At 32.6% G+C, this 13,408-nt stretch overlaps 1 protein-coding gene across 1 annotated transcript; it reads left to right on the top strand.

Moving 5' to 3' along the window:
- The first annotated feature begins 54 nt into the window (after positions 1 to 54).
- On the top strand, positions 55 to 8,315 carry LOC111064519 (epimerase family protein SDR39U1). The gene is made up of 6 exons (XM_022352269.2): positions 55 to 636; positions 1,995 to 2,101; positions 4,053 to 4,260; positions 5,969 to 6,118; positions 6,733 to 6,923; positions 7,904 to 8,315. Exons 1-6 carry the CDS (start codon positions 573 to 575, stop codon positions 8,147 to 8,149), a joined length of 966 nt encoding a protein of 321 aa, XP_022207961.2. The 5' UTR covers positions 55 to 572; the 3' UTR covers positions 8,150 to 8,315.
- The last annotated feature ends 5,093 nt before the right edge of the window (positions 8,316 to 13,408 follow it).

Raw genomic sequence — 13,408 nt, 5'->3', positions numbered from 1 at the left:
ATACAGAACAAGGAAACAGCTGATTAAATAGCCGGAGTCAGCTGTTTTTGCCTCTAAGACGGGTTTGCTCCGTCTGCTGCTGTTCAATTTGAGTTGTTTTTGTTGTGCAGTGAAATAGAGGTTATATGGAAATATTTTGGATTCTACAATATAGTATTAATATTACAAAAAACTAACTTGGATACCGTTATCACTAATAATTTACGTATCTCTACACTTGAAAATGTAAATTTTAAATGAATGTCTTGCATTTCTGAGTAGTTGACCATTTTTATACCTTAGTATAAAAACGGGAAAATTTTAAGACATCATATAATTATGCCAAATGTGAAAACGTCGAATTCTTAACTTTGAAATACAATAATATTCTATAAAAATAGTATATAACTTGGTCATCATAATTTGTAAAGTTAGCAATTCAGTAAAACATTTTGAGTGAACGTAGCCTAAGGTAGATTTCTCATTTTAGTTGATCCTCATATATTTTAGAACATGCCCTTGGATATATTAAATTAAAAAACTTGAAATTTGTCATTAACTTTGAAATTTGTTGTTGTTATAATTCTAAAAACATGACAACAAGGTTATTAAGATCATTCTCACAGAAATCTGGATGTCGAGGACATGTCTTGCTTGGTGAGTAAATTTTTAATATATCCTTATTGGAAAAAAATAATTGCAACCATATTAGTGTCATTATTCATTTATTTATAGATTGATAGATATAATATCATTTTCAACTATGAATGTTATAATTTGTACCTTACACCTTTTTCTTTATCCATTACCCACACTTGCAGGATCAATGGAGTTATTGTCACAATAAAAGTCTAACAACAAAGTAGAGTAACGTAGAGCTACACTCCTATAGCATACCTGTGATCTCTGGAGGCGCACTCTGGGTATGTCAAACAGCACTCGATGTCTAGTTTTATGGTGATGTACATCAGTCCGGGTTAACAAATTTTTTTGATATATGCAAATGGCAGAAAAGAAGGAAGTGGCTGACTATTGTCAGGATACCTAGCCCAAACAAAAATGGTCTAATGTGCATGATGTTAGCTAGCAGTTATAATCCTAGCACCCAGTTTTTGCAGCTTCAATATTTCCACAACCTTGGCTGAATTACCCCACATGAGAAGACTATAGGAGATATGGCAGTGGAAGATAAGTGCATGATACACCTTGACTAGATATGCCTCTGTCAAATGTCCCCTGAGCTTGAGCAACAGGAAACAGATTTAGTTCAGTCTCTTAGGCTCTTGCTGGATGTGGCTTCAAATCCAAGACAAAGGCCAGCAGCTTTCTGATCATGAGGCAGTGTTTGCAACAAACTGCAGGTGATGTTTTGTGTCTTGCTCTCATTCAGTTGGATCTACCTGGAAATTTACTTGGAACCATGAGGTTGAAGACTGCAGATGCTCCGCCGACATATCCAACACCCGCTGAAGGTCAATAGTGCCAGATGACAGCAATGATGTATCGTCAGCAAAGAGGAGAGTTTATGCATTTTTGTCAAATTCATTTATCATTATGATGAACAGGATCGGCCATTATTGGTAACCCAAAATTCACAGGGAGTGGACAGGAAGCAGCTCCTCCCAATGATTCCACCTGTGTAGTTTAGGTTAGTGCCAGGGACTCACCATCCTCGAACACTGAACCAATCCGCTCAGCCACTCGATTTACTGCATCAACAGTTGACCTCCCTCTGCGAAAACCAAACTGCATAGTTGAGAAAGGTTGTTTATCTCAAAAAAACTTCTGAAGTTGAGGCTTGATGACTGCTTCAACCACCTTTCCAAAGATTTGTGTTGAATCCTTCATGTTATATTTTATTACGAAATCATGTTTACGAAACAATAGAACTTTTATTGCTCTTCAATAAATATTTTATGCTCACATTTTTTCGAATAAAGTTTGCTTCTTTTTCAATTGATTTTTGCTTCTTGACTTCTTGAATTAATTTTTTCTATAATAAAATCTCATTTTAGGTGGAGGAACAGGATTCATCGGGAGTGCCTTTAGTTACTTGCTAAAAAGTAAAGGATATGAAGTGACAATAATTTCGCGTATGCCTGGACCTCAACGAATGACATGGGTAAGATTCTTTTTAAAATTGACTTATATTCTATCAACTTGTCATTAATCTATAAAATGAGTAGCCTAAATCAAACTATACAGTTTGTACAATATAAGTTGAGACTTGGCCCTCCATCCGAAGAAATCACAGCGTTGCCAACGTTGCCAAATGATGAAAGATTACAACTTTCTCTAATGTCTTTCTCTAATTAAACCACAGAATTGTATGTAGGGTATAATCCCCGATATTGCAGTAGTGTTGAAAAAGTTGGAGGGTTGTAGAAGTAGGGTTTAAGGATTAGAAGAAAATTTATTTTTCTGATGGAATTGAAAACACGTTCAAAACTCCTGAGGGGCCAAATTAAGTTCTTCCGACTTCTTTTGACAACTGAATTTAATTCTGAGAAACTTCGTCGCTTTCACCACTCACTAATCTTTTGAAACAAAAAATTTCCTAGCAGGTCAAAAATGTCATGTTATCTGCTGGAAATGTTGTAGACACCAATGGAAAGAATATATTCTTACAATTACCTTGATATATAATTCCTACTTATTACGACATCATATAATTTTGAGGGAAGTGATATTTAAAAGAGAAACATATTTTCGAGTAATTTTTAATTTAATAAAAAAAATTAATTTCCTTCTAATCCTTCTACCTTGAAACTTTTACAACACTACTGGAATATCGGGGATGATATTCTACATACAAAATGTTTGTGGTTAAATTAGAAACTTGATAAAGTTGCCAATTTTAACCATTTGGCAACGCTGTAATTTCTGTGGATGGAGGGCCAAGATTCAACTTATTTTACACAGACTATAATAAAATTGTCTCTGTTAATCAATTATTTCTCTTGCATATTATTTTATTAATTATTTAATATATATACTATAATTAATTATTTCTCTTCCCTCAAAATTATATGATGTCGTAATAAGTGGGAATTATATATCAAGGTAATTGGAAGAATATATTCTTTCCGATTACTACTCGGAAGGAATACTCAGTTTGTCTATTAGTCGTGGAGACATATATTTATCATAAATATAATTTATCTATTTCATTCTCAACGTCAATTTTAAGATTTACCTGCTAATAAAGGAACCATTATATCATAAAGCCCATTTCATTGGCACTTTAATACCTTAATACCTTCAGCTTCATCCACAACCCACAATTGTGGGATCGATGGCGTCAAAAAATCAAAACACGTACAAACACATGAAAAAAAACTGTAACAGTTCAGATGGCAGTGATCCAGTGCTCACGCTCTCAATAAAAATTCAAATTGTCACCCATAAATTCGTTTACACTGTAGTATGCCTTTGCACACAGTAGCTTCCGGATGGTTCACCTGAAGGCGGCCTCATCCAATTGCTTCACACTATTAGGCAGCTTGTTGTAGAATTTCAGGGCTGAAATCCTGTAACTGGCCTGTGATCGGCCAGTGCCACGGCACGTGCCATGGTACGGTTAAATGTTGTTTGCATCATAGAGCTGGAGTGTTTTTCTCCCTCAGAAAATTTATATCTCACCGGCCGCGGCTATCTCCTAAGCTCGGGGGGGGGGGGCAACCCTGGGAGAAAAAGCTCTACTCTGGTCCCTAGATGCTCAAGTTCCACTTTAGCTCCCATATGCACAAGTTCCAGGATAAAGCCATTTTATTCCATACATAAATATTTTTGACGATTTGGTAAGCCTTGTTTAACACATGCAGCCATCTCAATAGCTGAAATGTGAAAAGTAATAAATCAGTAACTCTTGACGTAACCCTTCGGGTCTTTGGTGAAGAGGAAGGTAATTCCACCTTAGTCTCTTGATGCGCAAGTTTCCCTCAAGCTTGACTTCTCAGTGCCCTTGATCTCTAATAGTTTGTCGAAAACTATTGATTGTTTTTCTCTTCTTTAAAAAAGTGCATATCAATTACTATGTTTTGTTGATCAATTACTTTACGTTTTCTGAACAGTTCGATATCGATGAGAACGGAATTCCTGACAATGTAACGGCCGTCGTGAATTTGGCCGGGCAAAATATACTGGATGCCATGCAGCGGTGGACTCCTGGATTTAAGCAGAACGTCATCAATAGCCGCGTTAATACGACGCTCACATTAGCCGCGGCTATCAACAAAGCCCAACACAAGCCAAGTGCATTTGTCACTATTTCTGGGGTCGGTAAGTTTTTCACGTTTCTGGCGTTATTTTCATGCTTAAATAATAGACTTATGCTACATGGAAATCATATATCGAATAAATAGATATTCATAATCAATCAACTTGAATCAAAATTATGTATATAACATAGCCCATAATTTTTAGTCTTCAATTGCAATAAACCTTTAAATTGTAAAAATTCCGATATCAAATTATTGCCTCAATAACTTTAAATCATTCACATTTGAACATGTTACTAATCGAGTTAATATGGTTTTGAAATTTCTTCATCTGCAAGCTTCGCACTATCTTGGCTACATTACAAGTTTATTTGAAGCCATCATACTTTATCTGTCAAATTTATAGCGTGCTTTGCAATTCAAGGACTGGTGTCCATACTCTCGATATAGAGCAAATCAATACTTATACTCAGAGTAAACTGCTTCTATTTAGATCTTACTTCTCCAAACAAATGAATAACGAGATCAGTTCAACTCTATCTAAATTAATAATTGAAGTAGATTCAATGAGGTATTACGCAATACTACACAGTTTATTTTCAGTTTTTGTTGCTAACATGTTTTATAACTAAATGACGAAGAATGATATATGCATTCAGACTCCTGAAAGAAGTTCTTCCTCTTTCCCAACTCAGAGTAGTTTACTTCTCATACATTCAATCAATAATTTCATATGGCATCCTGGCCTGGGGAGGGGCCTCATCGGCTACCTTGGAGCCCCTGGCAGTAGCACAGCGTGCAATTATTAAAAACTGCCTGAACAGGAATAGTCGCTACCCAACGGAGTTAGTTTATCAGGAATTCCATGTAATGGATATCAGACAGATTTATATAAAAGTTTTAGTAATTTTCATCTGGCATAATAAAGATACAATTTTCATTTTATCAAACCACATTTACAATACCAGACACCAAAATAACATTGGCATTGTGCAGCCACGCCAGCTAAATAATTGTACCAGGACTAACAGCCACTATCTATGTCACATTCTGTACAGGAATATCCCAAACCATCTGAAGCAAATGGAAAATGTTGTCAGCATTAGCACCTTTAAATGCTACCTTAAAAGGTGGCTGTTTGAAATTGGTAGGGACGCCGCATCGCGGCTCATCCAATCCGCCTATATCCATTGAACATCACCCCTGGTTGTGGGTGTTCGTCTGGATATGCAGGACTCTGTATGTCTCTTAAAATTATTCAGTTCGTACTACATTTTTTTTCCTTTTTCAGTACCATATATATATATATATATATATATATATATATATATATATATATATATATATATTTTTTTTTTTTTTTTTTATTTTTTTTAACTACAGAAGTTTGGGTTCAACAGCATTAAGTGCTCTCCACATCCTCTAAAGATATTTTTTTTATTTTTACTCTACTTTACTTATTCTATTGTTTTTTTTTATTATAAATCTTCAACTGTCAGGTTGTTATAATGCAGTTCACGATGCTCATTCCCCACACCCAGACTTGTTGTCTTTGTGGGGAATATTCACTATTTATCTAATGTTTCTGCTGCTGTGTTACTTTTTTTTGTGAATAAAGATCATTTGAATTTGAATTTGAATTTGAATTTGAACTAGTTAACTGTATGTTTCTAGATCGGAAATGGTATGGAAGTTATATTCTATATTTTTTATAAACACTCACCAACTTTGTAACATGAAAGTAATTATCACAATTTTATCAATTTCAGGAATTTATAAACCAAGTTCAACTGCTGAGTATGATGAAAATTCAGATTTGGGAAAACCGTTTGATTTTCTTTCAAAATTAGCACATGACTGGGAAAGTGCGTCGACACTTCCATCCGGAAATGACGTCAGAAATGTTGTAATAAGATCAGGTAATTCATAATTTATTTATTCAAAAACAGTTTATTATTTATATCAATACCAAATATAAATATAAAGATTACGGTTTGTGCAGGAATATGAGTACAGTAATGTCATATTTCATTAATTCATATTTCATCTAAAATCCATTTATATTCTCTAATATTCTATGAAGATCTCCACTAACTTGTAAATTTCTTATTCAGGAAATGAATTTTACTTTATATTACCTTAGCTAAGAACAGAGAAAACATATATTTTCTCGTGTTTTAGCTATGATTAAAACCCACCTAGCTAGAATGGAATGTAATTTGCTCTTATTCACACTAATTTATAAAAAACCAAACTGAAAAATACCAATATTTCAGCAGTGAATACATACACTGAGATTCATCTAATTATATTCACACAGATTCTACAATAAATATTATTCATGAAATATTTATCAACTTCATTTGCTATTCGTCAACATTACTTGATGCATGTATTTTTCTATACAATGAAACTTGAACAGTGTAGAATGCATTAAAACTGATGTTATATACATTTTTCATAATAAATTTTCTTGATGTTGTTAGAAAACGTTTTTTGTATCTTGAAATTATACAAAAGTGAATTTTTCCAGGTGTGGTACTAGGCAGGGGAGGTGGAATGATAAAGCAAATGTTTCCGGCATTCTTCTTTGGTGTCGGAGGACCTATCGCCTCTGGAAAGCAGTATTTGCCTTGGATTCATGTGAAAGATATGTGCAGGCTCTTACTATTCTCGATAGAAAACAAAAATGCTACCGGAATTTTGAATGGAGTTGCGCCTCAGGTCTGAGTTCTATTATAATTTCACTAATTTACATCGTCTCTAGCTTTTCAAACTAAAAATCAGCATTATTTATTAGACCAAGATCAAAGTTAATTGCTATGTAAATAACAGAACAAAATACTCCAGATACTAATAAAAATTCAAGACTACGATAAAATTGAATTTAAGATTTGATAAAATCAATCATAATTTTCTTGGGCATAATATTAATATAAATTTTTGAAAAGAGATTTATTTTAAATTACAAGTTATTTGTTAAAACTTTTGTCCTGTTTTGTTATAGAATAATTAAGTTGATTAGATTCGATTTCTTTATCCAAGTTATATCGATTACAATATATTTATACTGGTTTTACACTCATTCATAATTAGCTGCCAATATAGCTATAATTCATGAATTTTACTAGTTATAACGTGGAAAGTTATTGAACCGTTAATATCATATTAATAATAAACTGAATAGTTGGTATTCTTGTATGGGTTCATTGTTGTTTCTACTTTTAAATAGTTGCTATTTTCACTAGTAAATTGCTTCGTACATGAACGGTTCAAGTAGTAGAAACTACGTATTAGTGAATTGTTTTGTATGGTAAATATTGTGAAGCTTCTGGATAGAATCCTGTACATCATCAGTTATTTATAATAAGAATGTAACAATATTCGTGCTATGAATCCCTCATTTTACTTTTGCTGATCTACATTATGGGTAGGTACTGAATTCCATGCCCTTCAAGATGAACAGATAAATTTAATCACATAAATAAAAATTTAAATCTAAGTACCATTTTTAAAATTATTTAGTCACGACATTTTTCGGCTATATAATGCCATTATCAAGTTATAATAAGTCATATTTAAAAAGGGTACTCAGATTCCTATTTTTATTTATATTCAAAAGTAGCCCTAAAGAAAAAATACAAATTTCATAATTTATTCCGCACTTTCACAAAAATTTAATGACTTTTGCTTTTGTCTTCCAGGTAGTAACAAACGAAGAGTTCACAGCTGCTTTTGCGAGCGCCATGATGAGACCTGCGTTCTTCCGCCTGCCCGAATTCGTGCTCAACACAATGTTCGGAAGTGAGCGTGCCAAGATCATGACCGAAGGTCAGAAAGTGATTCCCAAGCGAGTGTTGGAACTGGGCTTCAAGTACGAATACCCAGACATCAAATCGGCGTGTCAAGAATGCTCCAGACTATTCTATTCAGCTGACAAACCACTGTAGCTGTAATACTAGATTTTAGGAAACGCTTATAGTTTTAGAATCAACTGGACTGAAAATTTACTTTGTGATTAACGATTCTATGTTGTAAGTGTTTGTAGTAACTTGTTATGTGTGAAATCTTTCACTTGTTTTCATGTTGTTATTATCAAGTTACATTGAAAATCTATTGAGTAAAGTTTTTCTTCTTCCCTCAAACTGTTTTATACTAGATCAACGCTAGCAGAAACGTATTTATATTTTCAATGTATATAATAACGCTATTAGAAATGTAGATAGGAAACTTTTCAGCCCAAACTCAAGCAGAAACGGTTTTATCACGTTACTTTCAAACTTTCTTGCTGATGATGCCTAGTGCCTGCGTATATGATGTCTAAACTTGTGTGTGGGACTTTATAATGAGAGATGAATGGGATCATATTTTTAAAATAGGTTCCGAATAACTAAGAAACTATTTTGGAGCTTGTATTCTCAGTAGGAGAAACTAACAACTCCCAACGGCTCTGACTGTTCAGAATGGTTGTCCAGTTGTTAAGGTCAACAATTATTAATACACAAACAAAATGTCTTTCCAAATGCATATTACTGCTGTGACAAAAGCCTTTCAATCTCCTACAATATGCTCTGTTTTATTCATTAAGATTTTTCCCCTACTTGAGCGGTACAGTATACACATTTCAAATATGTTTTATTTTCAGTATTTTCTTAAATATTTCTTTTGGAAGTTTTCTAATTAGTTAGGGGAAATTAATTAAACAATTTGCGAATTGTAAAATTTAAAATAGTAAACTGAATATTATTAAAATTTAACAATAAATAAATTGCATTCAAATACTGTATTTTCCATTTCAACGTCTCCAAATTCAATAGTTTTGGAGGTTTGATAAGAAATACCCTCATGAATGTTTGAAAGCTGTATTAGTTTTTTTTTGTTCAATGTGCTCTTAAGAATCTTTCCTACATCTTTTATTAAGGATCTATGAAATTTTCTGTCAGTTGAAGAGATTTTGTTCTATTAACTTATAAACTTTGTCTATTAATGAAATGAATTCAGTTAATAGATTTTTTCAAGATAACCATCATAAGTGGATAAATCAAAAACATATTATACACTAGCAGGTAACCCGTGTTCCGCAAGGGTCTAATTAAAAACTTGACAAACTGAAAACTTGATTTACTGAAATCTTGAAGAATTTAATATAGACCTATAACCATCCTCGGTAAATCAAGAATCAATATGAAAAATTTCAAGTTAATCAGTGAGATGATTTCACGTCATTCGTGAATTTCCCATCCCGTACGTGTATATGGATTCTTTATCACAAATTACAATGTATTTGTCTCATTTATGCTATGGAACAGCAATATTATGATAAAACATCACAATATTCACTTAACATTGTATCTTATAACTTATACCTTTCAATTTCTTCCCAAACTTATTCAAAAACTGAGAATCTCCTCTAAACCCTGGAAAAGGACCGTTCATGAGTTGAGAATTAGTCGATTTCAGGAACCCTTGTATACGTTTCAAACCAGGATGTATTTCCAGGTCTTGCAAGACCCATTGCATACTAACACTACATTATAATGGAAACAAATGAAAATTCAATCAGAACAGATAATAGATAAGTAGATGAGTAGATAACTTCTAGAAACAAAGAGTAGAACCTATTTTGTTTAATAATACAGAATAGAAATAAGAATACTAAGTAAATAAAATGATTCAATTGTTCCAAACAGATACACACACACACACACGCGCGCGCGCGCGCTCAACGAAATCCCAACTCAAAAGAAAAAATATTATAGAGAAAAACAAAACTAATCATTGTCCTCCAAAAGTAATTTGAAATACTAATAGTGTATAAGCCAATTCTCTCCTTCATTATAATATAGACTATAGAACCAAAAAAAGCTATTTGTAGCTTTGAACAATAACGTACAAACAGGTACTGCTGTTAGGAAATAATCGTATCTCCATTGTTGTATTCACATAGTAACCGCAGTATTTTTTCACAGTAAAAAAATTGTAAAAATATTATTTAGTCTGAGAATTAAATCAAAATATTCTAGAGCATGTATTCATGATTTTTAACATGCTCATAATAAATCTTATTCTAGTTCCTGCTATTAAAAACTATTATTTATAAGTTCTTAGAAAATCACATAATTTAATCTTTTTAATAAGTACAGTATACATTATTTTTAATAAATCCATTAAAATTTTCTCATAGGCCGAAATAAACAAGTTGAAATAGTCGTTTTGTGGTACTGTAAGTTGCTTATCATCTTAATATCGACCAGCATTCTTTGAAATTGTCGTTCGAGTCCTATTAGAATTATCTGCATCATGCGTAAAGTACAATTTAATTCGAATGACAAATCACTGATAAGACGTCTAATTACGGTACTTGTAAGCAAGTGACACTGATGCCACTTATTTATAAGACAAATCGCAATAGTTGTACTACTTTATCAGATAAGATTGGCATTGTCCACAGTCCACACTGGAATGGTTATGTAATGCATCAGCAGTAATTTGAGCATCTAAGGCTACACCTTCGCCCAGTTGTAAGAGTCCCGCATTGGGTATCGTTTTACTTCGGTTGAGTTCTAATCCATTCCAGTTGATTCAGATCAGTCTTTCTGCAACTAGCGTTCAAACTGTTAGTGCAACGTTGAAACTAATATTATAAAATTTATATTTCCAATTTCATTTTTATAACATTTACTAAATGGCTGTAAGTATTCACTATTTTTTATTTATGTAATATAGTTGTATTTCACCGATTCTTTTATAATTGATAGCCTATTGAATAATACATCAAATCAAATATTATTTATTTTCACAATAATACTGTTTAATATGCAATTATCATCAAACATTTTTTAAATTGAAAAAATCAGTACAGTACTTCTTTTTTCTAAGATACGACTAATTAGGATATCATTTTATTTCAGTGTTTTCATGCAATACATAATTATTCAACTTGAAAATGGCATTAGATCAGAAACTATAGTCTTAGTACTATAGAAAAAAGAGTACTAGTTTATTGAATTAAAAAACTAATAAGTATATTTGTAAAAATAATAAACAGATAATATTGAACAACCAAATAATGATGATATGATTCAATATCAAATGATATATTATCTACAATTAGATAATTATTTCTTATGATAAACAATATTGATTATTTATTAATTATTTCTTATGAATCTAATAATACTGATATTATTCAATATAAATCATTACGATACAGTACCTTTTGGTAGTAATATTGGTCAATAAATGATATTGGAGTGTTTTTCATGTTTTGTAAACTTTTGTTACCAATGCTATTAATTTTTAACATTTTTCCAAAATACTTAAATATTATAATATACTATATTCCAAGTAATATTTTCAAATGGTTATTATTGTTTTGATTTGTTATCAAATCAAACATTGCAGAGTAGTATGATAGAATAAAACAAGAGATTTACTTCCCTATACGGTCCCTCTCTTAATTGAAATAGATTTCATGCGGTACCTATTTTTATATTAAAATACTTCCGTTTTTTCATGTTGGAGATCTTTTATTTCTTTAGTGGAAAGAATTCTGAAAAAGGTTTTGATTGTAAACTATTAGATTTTCATCGACGTCAATAATGTTTTACATAGTATACTACATAGCTGATATCTGATGGTTTATTATCATAAGAGCATACCAATTTAATGATTGCAATGAAAGAATTCTTCAGAAGTTGATAGAAATTTCTTCATTCACTTGATTTCTCTAATTCAACGGAACATGATGCTGTAGGCTAAGTCACAGAATAAACAAGCTATAGTATAAAAGTTTTCTGTTGCTAAGTATAATAAATTGATAACTAAGGTTGTCCTTTAAACTGTTTAAAGGAAAAATTTCGTTTTAAATTCTTTTTTAAATTCTCAGGTCTCGAATCACGATGGCATCATTTCTAAACAAGTTGAAAAATATTATTCGGTTCAATAAGTTCCAAAGCAGTAAGTATAAGCTCATTGGCGAGAAGAACCCAGCAAGCAGTCTACTTGGTGATACAACCTATGAAGAACCTACTTTCTCAACTCAACAGAGAATGCGCTCTCCACCAGTAGTCCATCTTCACAATATGGCCGATTATTCTTTCCTCTATCGCTAACTACATTTTATAGATCAGAAGAGAACCATCAAGGGATTATCATTGTGAAATGCATCAAATGTTTTTCTGTGTAATTTTATTATTGATAAAAACCTAAATTTATTGTCAAATTGAATAAAAATGTTGTCCTTGGTTATAATATCTACTTAATAATTAGCGCGTTGTGCTTCGTTGCACCTCTGCTCACTATAGAAGCCCAGTCACTGTTACCAACTTCATTTTGATTTTGCTGCACTGTTGCTCCATATAACCTACTAAGTATTTTGCGTTGCCATGTTGCAAATCTGGAGTGCAGAAAAATTTTTCCCGCACTAGAGCGGAAAAGTGATTCTTTGCGTTCTGTAATCAGTGCAGCAATGGCCACTTTTCAACGTAACTGTAGGAAAATATATTTTTGGTAAGGCCGGTGGTGGGGGGCAAACACCAGTAGTTACGAGAGGGGGGGTTATGATGATATAGCTCCTAAGGCCCCCCATCCACTTACAGCTCTAACTGCAGTCACAGTTAGAACTGTAAGTGGATGGGGAATCCGGCAGGCGGATCGTTGGACTGTCAACTGCCGCACGGCGCGACAGTTCAACGATCGGACTGTTCGTCTTGCAAATGACAAATGGTCCGCGACTGCAGTCCTTACTGACGTGAACATTTTTCCACCGTTCACAGTTCTGACTGCAGTCAAGAACTGCAGTTCGAACTGTAAGTGGATGGGGGGCCTAAGGGAAGGGGCTCTTGGTTTTTCCACATACCGTACATATTAGGCCTACATTTAAAGATGTAATTTAAAGCTTAATTTTTCATATTTGAAGTTTTAATACAAATATATTATTCATTATTAACAATCATTCGGACCTAGTTATTTATTCATATATTATAAATATACAGAGTGGCTCAAAAGTAGATAACAGAATTGGTGAAAAACATGGAAGCAGAAGCAGCTCAATTTTTATTTTACAATGATAATCTGATTTGTTTGTACGATTTATTTAGCTTTCACTATGACACTTTGCAAGTTTTGCTGATTCTCACGTTTCAATTTTTTCTAATAATTAACTTACTGATTGTGCCCTAATATTGTATCCACTAATATTGAGCCAT

This window comes from Nilaparvata lugens, chromosome 5, assembly GCF_014356525.2.
Source record: "Nilaparvata lugens isolate BPH chromosome 5, ASM1435652v1, whole genome shotgun sequence".
In the NCBI taxonomy this organism is placed as follows: domain Eukaryota; kingdom Metazoa; phylum Arthropoda; class Insecta; order Hemiptera; family Delphacidae; genus Nilaparvata; species Nilaparvata lugens.
Note: the sequence above shows the minus strand (reverse complement) of the source record. Positions and strands in the feature narration are given on the sequence as shown.

Coding starts and splice junctions, on each gene's coding strand:
- LOC111064519 (XM_022352269.2), top strand. CDS start 573: ATGACAACAAGGTTATTAAGATCATTCTCACAGAAATCTGGATGTCGA. Junction 637..1,994: donor TCGAGGACATGTCTTGCTTG/GTGAGTAAATTT, acceptor ATCTCATTTTAG/GTGGAGGAACAGGATTCATC. Junction 6,924..7,903: donor TGAATGGAGTTGCGCCTCAG/GTCTGAGTTCTA, acceptor TTTGTCTTCCAG/GTAGTAACAAACGAAGAGTT.